This window comes from Impatiens glandulifera, chromosome 1, assembly GCF_907164915.1.
Source record: "Impatiens glandulifera chromosome 1, dImpGla2.1, whole genome shotgun sequence".
In the NCBI taxonomy this organism is placed as follows: domain Eukaryota; kingdom Viridiplantae; phylum Streptophyta; class Magnoliopsida; order Ericales; family Balsaminaceae; genus Impatiens; species Impatiens glandulifera.
The window spans coordinates 42,115,810-42,126,125 of NC_061862.1; the positions used below are offsets into that span (position 1 = coordinate 42,115,810).

The window sequence follows — 10,316 nt, forward strand, 5'->3', positions numbered from 1 at the left end:
AATAATATTTATTCAATGTTTAAAATTATTAAAATAAAAAATATAACGCTCTCATTTCACATTTTATTTACTTCGATAAAACAACTTATTTTCTCACATATTTCATAACATATTTTTTTCGAATAAATCTCTAATTTCGTGACTTTACACTTTCACTTTGTCAATCAAATATTTGTTTCATATTTTTTATTAATTAGCATCGTGACCTCACACTTTGGTCAATTAAATATTTGATTCATATTTCTTTAACCACTTTCAAATGATACCGGTCTATTATCCCTCGATAAATAACATCTCAATCACACTTGGTTAAAGATTGTACTTGTTTTGTTAGGTTATAAGTTTGAAACATACAAATAACATTTTAAAATTTATTTTTAACCGTTTTAAGTTTATGAGCGGATCAACCCACAATTTGACCCAAATATTCATTTACTCTCACATAAATATCCAAATTAACCACAACTCTCGACAATCCGGACACTTTAAAAATTAAGCATCATTATATAAATATATATTTTAAAACTTTTTATATTTAAGATACCTTGACAAATTTATTTATAATTTGTATTATTATAATTCATAAATAAAAATTTTAACTAATAAAATTTTGATACTTTGAGTTAAGAAATATAACCAATTACTAAAATAAGGAATCTCATCTTTCTTAAACTATTTTATTACAAAACCATTTTTTATTGAAGTTAGATTAAGGATTATTACTAATATTTTAAGTGCCGTGTTATCATTTCATCTATTAAATTAAAGGTAAACCATTGGACACATGAAATAAAAATGAATATAGTTGGAAAGATAAAATTTTAACCTTTAATTGTATGCAACAGATAGAGAATAACAAAAACAATAATTGAGGACAATGTATGGTTTTGTTTCTCTTGAATAAAATAATAATAATAAAAAAAATAAAAGTCTGTATCAGAATTATAAGGTTGTTGTCCTTAGTTTTTATTAAATAATAATATTTTAATTAGTGTATTATTGTGGTGGGGATATTGATTCACTAAGAGTTTGACACCTCATCCATCAAAAATAGAAAACAATTAATAAGTGAAGAGGGTCCCATTTTTATCAATAAAATCAACTTCTCATCCTCAACTGTAATAACTTCAATGAAATAGACTTTTGAGTTTTTGTCCACCACATGATCAAAGACTAGAAATAATTCTTCATTCACAATAAACAATAATGTCAAGCTTCTGTTTTAAATCAGTAAAAAATTACATCTTTTTATCCTTCTATTTATTAAATAAATAATACAAATTACGCGTTTTCACCTTGAACCGCTTTGAATGACCAACCAACGACTTGGAACATGGCAAAGTAAAAGACTTCTTGTATAATTTATTGTAAACTGTTGCTTAACATAATCTCGCTAAAACAGATTTGAACTAGATGATTTATTTGTCTATTATTATTGAAAGCATTGTATTAATTTATTAAACTGGATTAGTGGATCTCAATGTTTCCAAATGTTGTTATTAAATTTTATAATTTTATTTTTAAATTGATTTGTAGATTCAATTCCTTTTGTGTTGCTTTCATAGAAGAGGGGCTCAAGAGACATGTGAATGTATAGCTAGCTCTCATTTTCTTCTTTACAACTGCCATCTTAATTACCCAATTTATAAGCTTTACTTTCTAGTTCTAAACATGGATCAGATGGGCCCTTATTTTGCTTTTTTCAATAAATTTATTTCTCATTTTCTATTTTTAGATGACTTAATCTAATCAATTGGCAATTTTATTGTAAGTATTGGGAAATGAATGTTGTAAATATTATCATTATAAACAAATATAGGAGAAAATAAAAACTTGATTTTGATGCACATTAATTTCTATTGATAATGTTAGTTTTGAAGTATAATCTGAACAATATTTTGGTTAGAAGTTCTTTCTATATTTTTTTATTAGGGTGAACATTTCAAACTAATCAAAATGTTATATCAGCTCAATCTGAATTGAAAATGTTTGATATGTAAAAATATATATATAACATATTCAAATAAACGAACCAAATTCATACTCAAAATATATTAATTATGTTATAATATTGCATAAAATAATTTTACAAATATATCAACTCCATTTTTTGTCTTTATTTAATAGAAAAATGTTTCAAATTAATTTTATATTCATGATATATTTTAGTTGATTTAGTTTCATTAATTAATTGTTTTAATATTAGTTTATAATTATGTGGAATATAAATTAACTCACTATTATAATTTAAGTAGTAAAAGTCTTTGACCAAATATATCAAGTTGTTATAAAATTTAAATATATGAGTTATTATTTTATATATATATATATATATATATATATATATATATATATATATATATATATATATATATATATATATTTCAGAAAAGATTTCAAATGAAATGTTATGGAAAAAGTATATATACAATATTTTTAAATCTTGATATTTTATTTATAATCAATCATAAGATAACTTAACTGAAAAGTAGAGATAAAAAGATTAATTTACAAGTAATATTACATTGTTAAATAATAAAATTTTCATTTATATAAAATTTTATTGTTTTATAATATCTCACTAAAATAGTTTAAGTGATAAAAGTGATTTATAAGAAATTAGACGTTACAGTTGAAAAAATCATTTATATTATAAAAATGTGTTATAATGTATACGATAATTAAGAAAGATATGATTGAGTTACTTGGATTTTTTATCTTTTATTTTAAAAAATATAACTTGATATATATTCAATCACGTTTAATATAAATTATGTAATGTATAAGGTTAGATATTTAAAAAATTATCAAATCGATCAAATATTTTTATATATATATATTTTCTATCAGCCCAGTCATTACTATGATTTTTCAGTTTAATATAAAATACTATGATCATAAATAATATCTATAGAAATCTATTACTTATTTCTGATTTAATTTATTTATCATTTTGACAATCCCTATAAAAAAAACTTTATTATATAGATAGTTGTGTACTATATTTAAAAACTATACAGACAACATCTTAAGAAACAATTTACTTTAAAAACAACTAATTTTAGACCATAATTTATTAATAACGGCTTGCTTGTTAGCTAAATCAGGTAACCATATCCTTTATATCTTTTTTAGATACTATTTTATTTGTGGCCTCAATTTATAGGATAAGTACAATATAAGAAAGTTAAATGTTTGTAAATTTCTTAACCCTAACTTAAACCCACAAAACTCTTAATTAACTAAAGTTGTGTTTGATTGCATAATTAATCAACAATTTGAACAATGTTTCAGAACTAAACTTTTACAGATTTTTTTTTTTAATTTAAGAAATTAGTACGACTTGTCATATTTATGTATACCCATTTCAACTTAAGTGTTCTCAAATTCAAGATATCTGGTCTATTATAAAGATTCTTACATTTCAACTACCTACTTAAAAAAACAAATCATTGAATAACAAATTTTCCTTAAAAAGAAACATTTCCAAATGATGAACATATGATATCATATTAATAAATTATGAATAAACTCGATCTCCCACTAATTTAATATCTTCTCAAAATGTGGTCTAGTTCATCATTTCACTAGTTATATATTTTTCTTTTTTCCAAAGTTGCCTGCATATAATGAAATCTAACACGTAAAATAACAATAAATAAATAAATAAATAAATATATATTTACAAAAACAAAACTTAGGGAGAAAATAAAAGTAAAACAAAACTATAATGATAGAAAAAATTCGGACTTAAAAAAGTCTAACAAGAAAGTTCTTCAATACAACAATAAAACTATTTAAGAGATAAATGATGGAAAATGTGTACGTTGCTTTTTAGGTCATTTCATCATTTAAAAACATTTGAGACTTAGTAGTTTGATCGGAAACATTAAATAAATGTATAAATATATGTCTAATTAAGTTATAATTATGATCATCATATCTTATTTAAATTAATAACAAAAATTCAACAAATTTATAGACATGTTTTTATTTTAACTCAACTCCTTGTTTTAGTTATCACCAAACAATGTCAAGTTGCCCATAAGAATACAATCATTTATTTATTTGGTGATTAAAGATTTGTCTTAGTTAGATAAGTTTTGATTATTTGAAAAAAAAAATATTATAATAATAATAAAAATTGATAAGATTGATGTGTCATTCCTTAAGTGGGCTAAAAATTTAATTTGAGATATAATTTTTCAATCCACTAAAGGAATAATGTGTCATTCCTTTCAAATTTCTTGACAAATTATTTCTGTATAATATAATTTTTTTATAAGTTTTTTATAGGACAAAATGAATTTTTAAATAAATGTATTGACGATTTTAATTCTAATCCAGCTTTAGAAATTATTTTTAAATCGATCAAAATTATATATATTTATTTAGAATAAGCATTTTTTAAATTAATTAAATATTCATACAAAGAACAATAAATTGTTATCTTTTAATACTTTCTTTTAAATATGTTAGAAAAAGGAAAAAAATTAAAAATTGAACAAATTGCATTGTTTATGTGATTTACTTTAACGGATGGTGGTGAAGATAAAATGTGATCTGGTAAGTAAATATAAATATGAGAGACGTGATCTATTATATATATATATATAACTTAACATGTGAAAATGAAACGTCTATCACATTCAACACGTCAAAGATACCGTCATTGCTTTGCGTCGAAGTGATCGCTATTACTTGGGATGTTTTGAACTGAATTTATGACTAGACATGTATTTTTAACTTAGTAAATCATATTTTTACCAAGCAAAAAAATTGTTATTTGCATTTACTATGTTTTAAATAAAAGTTCATTTTTCTTAAAAAAAATAATCTTTTTAAATCTATACTTTTTGAATTTCAATTCAAATATCCAATTTAAAATGAAACGTATATGACATTCAACGCGTCAAAGATATCGTCATTACTTGGCGTCATAGACATTCAACGCGTCAAAATATCATCATTACTTGGCATCGAAGGAATCGCTATTACTTGGCATCAAATAGATGTTTTGAACTGAATTTATGACTAGACATGTATCTTTAACTTAATAAATTATACTTTTACTAAAGAAAAAAAAATTGATATTCGCATTTACTATATTTTAAATACAAGTTCATTTTTCTTAAAAAAAAAATAATCTCTTTAAATCTATACTTTTTGAATTTCAATTCAAAATTCCAATTTAAAATAACCATCTGATATAATAAAAACAATTAATTTGTATAAAATAACAAAACCATAAATAAATAATCACTCATGAACTTAATTTTGATAATAGACAACCCAATTTATTCAATAGAATGTGTTATCTTAGTATATATACAATTAAATATGTAAAATTCTACTATTAATTTCTTTATACCAATTCATTTTTTTACTCGAAATTATTTTAGTTATGAGATAGTTTAAGTGGTTAATAATGACTTTATTATCTGTCATATTTCCATTAACTAATCTTTAATTATTGTTTACATTTTTCTAAACAAATAGAGATTTTTTTTTTAAATTGTTATATTTGGCCTTCTTTACTTAGATAAATAATTAACATTTGTATTAATTATTGAAAACCTTGTTAAATAAAATAATAATTTGTCACGAATACGTACACTCTACTATGAAAACGGTTGCTTCTCTCCGCAAAACATGGGGCATCATCCCAAGGGTACTATAGTAATTTTACAATCGCTAGGCCAATTAACCGTTGCCCTTTAAAGTTTGACCACGATAGCGTGTCTGCATTCCCCATCCTACCTGCCCGCTGCCCGGTCACGCTAATAAAACCCGTAAATATTATGACTTGGCACTTGCCATGTCATTACCGATGTGGCACATTCAGACACGTCATCTTTTGTATTTCTCTCTCCTCATCTCTATATATACACTTTCCCCTTCCCTTACCATTTCATCATTTCCTTTCTCCTTCTCTTCTATTCATTTCAATAATCAACCTTTCTAACTCCGGTGGCCGGTAAATGGATATTCCGGCGACAGTGAGAAATGTCATTCTCTCTCTTCCTCACCGTCACGTCTTCCACGAATGAACTCATCTAGACGCAATCAATAACAATTTTGCTGTGATTTGAAGTCATTCCATTCTTCTTCAGTAAGTCTCTCTGAGACAGATCATATTCTCCTTCTTTTTCTTCTTGCCTTTTGAATTTTGAATTCTGATCATCTGTAATTACTAATTGGATGGAGATTGGAGGTGATAAAACGAGCGGATGAAGCTAATTTTATTAACTAACTGACTGATTGATTGATTGATTGTTCACGACGAGTTTGGTTGCTTGATCGATCTGAGTTTTAGAGAGAGTAAAAGATGAATTGATGTTGAATTTTTGTATAGCTGTGAGTCTGTGACTAGCAATCAGAAAAGAATTCATGAGCTGTGAGAAAATGGAGCAGAAATTGCAGGAGGTATTATAATTAAGGAACTCTAGGATAGGATGCATTTTCCGATGAAGATCCAACCTCTGGATACGCAGGCTTTCAGAGAATCAATCCGGAATGAATCGTCCAAACCGGCGACGAAATCGCGTCTCAGGAGGCTATTTGATAAGCAGTTCCCGAGTGTTCTACGAAATTCTACGGCGGAGAAGCCTACGTTTGGCGAACTGAAAGACACGGCGGGTGTAACCGAGTTCGAACCAAGCTCTTTGTGCTTGGCGAAAATGGTGCAGAATTTCATTGAGGAGAACGAGAAGCCATCAGCGTCAACGAAATGTAGCCGGAACCGTTGCAACTGTTTCAACGGAAACCGTAATGATATCTCGGACGACGAGTTCGAGTTTACCGGTTGTCTCAACGATTTGAATCCAAATACCGATGCTCTTGAAAACCTAAAGGTGAGTTTGAGTTTTCAACACTCTTTGAAATCTGTAGATTTAGTTTGAAATGAAATTAACCATATTATATGTGATGCACCGATGCAGAGTTTGATGCTATGTCCTGTATCGGAGAGAAATGTTCTAGCCGATACTTGGAAGATTGTCGATAAGAACAAAGCTTGTAAACGGAAAGATGAATTGCGTAATCTCGTAAATGAAGGCTTAATTCTTCTCGGCTACGATTCTTCAATCTGTAAATCACGTTGGGATAAATCTCCCTCTTGTCCAGCCGGTATAGCTAGATCTCTTTCCATAACTTTTGCTTGTAACTGTTCTTCGTTTTGAATTTGCTCCATCTGAATAATTTGTTGATGAAACGCAGGAGAATACGATTACATAGATGTTATTACGGAAGGAGGTGATAGACTGTTGATAGACGTGGATTTCAGATCGGAATTCGAGATAGCACGATCAACCGGAAGTTACAAATCACTTCTTCAATCTCTACCGAACATCTTCGTCGGGAAATCCGATCGACTGGATCAGATCATTTCCATAGTTTCTGAGGCGGCGAGACAGAGTTTGAAGAAGAAAGGTATGCACATCCCTCCGTGGAGGAAACCGGAGTACATGCGAGCTAAATGGCTATCTCCACACGCCAGAGCCGTGGCCGGCGCCATCGCCGGCGCCGTAACTCCTCCGGCCGGTGAAGAAGAATTGGAGCTGCAATTCGGTTCCTTTTCCGGTGAGGAAGAGAAAGAGAAGAAGCAGTTAGTGCAGCTTACATGGAAGCTTCCGGCGATAAATCTGAAGAATTACGAAAGGGGAGGTGTTAAGATTGTTCCTGGATTGGCTTCTCTACTTACTGAGAGATAAAGCCTGACAAATTTTGGAGGGAGTAATTGTAGTATTTAATTTGTAAGCTTTTTTTAAAGATCGGATCTTTGATAATAGACATTCATGTATAGTCTAGCTCTGTTCTGTAAACAAAGTATTAGGGTTTAGAAGGACGAGGAAGACGACGATGGTGGCGGCGCGTGATGGTGGCGGTGGCGCGTGGTGTGAGGAGCAGTAAACAGAAAGAGAGGAACAGTTGTTGAATAGCGTGATACTACTACCTCTCCTCTTTTTTACCGTCACCAAACTTTATTTTTACTTTTATTTATTGTACAATAATAAAGTGAGTTTTTTTTTTTTCTTTATGGCCGGTAACCATATCTCCCCTTTTGTATCCTTTATTTTATTTTTTTTTAATAATATTGTGACATTATTATTATTATTATTTTTGTATTTAAGAAATTTATAGTTAGAAGTGATAAAAACAGATAATATTAACAATACATTTCATTATTAAAGTTTTAAAGAGTATATTAATTAAATAAATAATTAATTAATATTGGTATTGAGTATTCACATAATGACATATATGGTGGGGTCAATGATAAAGTTTCCTTTTACGGGTCCTGTGCAAATTTAGTGAGAGTGGGTCCCACCAGTATATTATATGTAAAGGCAAATTGCCCCCTCACTTTGACAATAGTGCTTTAATGAAAGCAACTTTCCACCTTTTGTAAGATTTAAATTTAATTAAATATCATAATTATTTAAGAAATTTGATGAAATTAATTGAAAATATTTTGAACTGTGGTGCCTAGAAGTCAGGCAATGTTTTAAAATTTTGATTGATGCGACTAATATGACATATTTATATAATTTGGTTATCATTCCATTTTGTTTTTATATTATCTAGTTAGAAAAAGATCGTCGAACTTTCGCTGATCGTAATCGTTCGATGCGTATCTTTTATAATGATATTATAATGATAATTTCTGAGATTAATTTCAGAAAGACGGTAGAGTTTGTCGGGAAGTTAATCGTTCTTCTCGAATACTTACAGACTCAATAACTTATTGAGTAACGTTTTTTCATTTTTATTTTTAATTTTTGATTGTTTTCTTTCTCCGTCACGTTCTTATTTGATTTTTATCCTTATTTTATTATACATAGAACTTTTTTTTAAAATTAATTGAAAACAAGAGATGTCCAATTCTTTTTAATATTTGTAAAATTAAATCCTAAATTTTTACAGTCAACACATACCAATACAATAGATTATTATAGTTCTTATTATTTATTTTAAAATCTTATAAAAAGAATAATTTTTTATTGATTATTATATTAAATTTGATAAAATAAAAAATTAAATTAATGAGTTATTTAAAAATAATTCCAACTCACATATAATTATACAAGCACTTGTTAGAAAAATAACCATAAAGAGTCTAACTTTATAGTTTGTACTATTATTTTAGTGCTTATAATAGGTTTAATTCCCTCCATTTATTTGTCAAAATTGTTGAAACATTGATTCAACTGCTTTTATAATGAATTATTTTCCTAACAAACATTTAAGCCTAATTGATTAGGCTGTTTTTACAAATTGGGTTACATTTTAAGAATAATGTATTCAACTTATTTACGGTTTATTATACAACTTATTTGAATCACTAACGTTGAGCTAGTTCGATATACTTAATTGTTCAAACTTATTTTTCTTATTTCTATAATATTTTTTTTTAGCTTATTTGTTAATTTTATTTATTTGTCAATAAACATGGTAACAAATTATTCATACAACATACTTAGTGTTAATAAAACTGAATCAAAAGAGCACTAGACAGATATCATATCTGAAAAATTATGGGACCACCCACACCCACTTTAAAAAATTGCTGGCCAAATAAATGACACATCTATTTTCTTTTTCAAATACTCACTCATGGTTTAGCCAAAAATAATAATAATAATAATATAATAAATACAACAATAATGTGCAAATGTCTTCTTAATTAAATAAAATATAATTCAGAATTTTGGTTTAGCCTAGAGAAGTTAGATTAAATGGAAAGACCAATATATTAAAATAAATTAAGATATGAGAATATTAGATAAATTTAATCTCAAATAAATAATTGAGACAATGAGAATCTGCAAATAAAAATTATAATATTATTGTGATGGTTCCTTAAGATGAAACCAGACAAGCAGATTCGGACAACAAGTTCTATAGATGCATGCATATATATATATATAATTGATTAGGAACATGCTACATAAAAAAAATAAAGCAATCATTTCTAGATAATAATTTCATCTCAATAATAATAAAGCCAACCATCTTCATGTTCATGTCTCAAACATAAATCTATCAAATACATTCATTATTTAGCTAGCTTTCTAAATCCCAAAAAAAAAACAAACAAAAAAAAAATCAGAATTGAAATCTCTTCTCTACCATAGATATCCATATGGCCAAACAACAAAAAAAAAATCTTGAACTAAATTAGGCATCACCTAATTAGGTTTAGGTTACTACTTAACAAACCCCAATTTTGCCCACAAAATGATAATTAAGTAACATTAAAAGGCAAAATCTCAACAAAAGTACACCACTTTACTATATAAGTGATATCCTTACTC

The 10,316-nt window shown here is 27.1% G+C and overlaps 1 protein-coding gene across 1 annotated transcript; it reads left to right on the forward strand.

Moving 5' to 3' along the window:
* Positions 1-5,923: 5,923 nt before the first annotated feature.
* On the forward strand, positions 5,924-8,033 carry LOC124922535. The gene is made up of 4 exons (XM_047463267.1): positions 5,924-6,112; positions 6,208-6,854; positions 6,942-7,128; positions 7,219-8,033. Exons 2-4 carry the CDS (start codon positions 6,456-6,458, stop codon positions 7,710-7,712), a joined length of 1,080 nt encoding a protein of 359 aa, XP_047319223.1. The 5' UTR covers positions 5,924-6,112; positions 6,208-6,455; the 3' UTR covers positions 7,713-8,033.
* The last annotated feature ends 2,283 nt before the right edge of the window (positions 8,034-10,316 follow it).

Excerpts from the sequence above, each read along its gene's own strand:
- LOC124922535 (XM_047463267.1), top strand. The coding sequence starts at position 6,456 with ATGCATTTTCCGATGAAGATCCAACCTCTGGATACGCAGGCTTTCAGA. Across the intron at positions 6,855-6,941 it reads ATGCTCTTGAAAACCTAAAG|AGTTTGATGCTATGTCCTGT; the intron begins GTGAGTTTGAGT and ends GCACCGATGCAG. Across the intron at positions 7,129-7,218 it reads ATCTCCCTCTTGTCCAGCCG|GAGAATACGATTACATAGAT; the intron begins GTATAGCTAGAT and ends GATGAAACGCAG.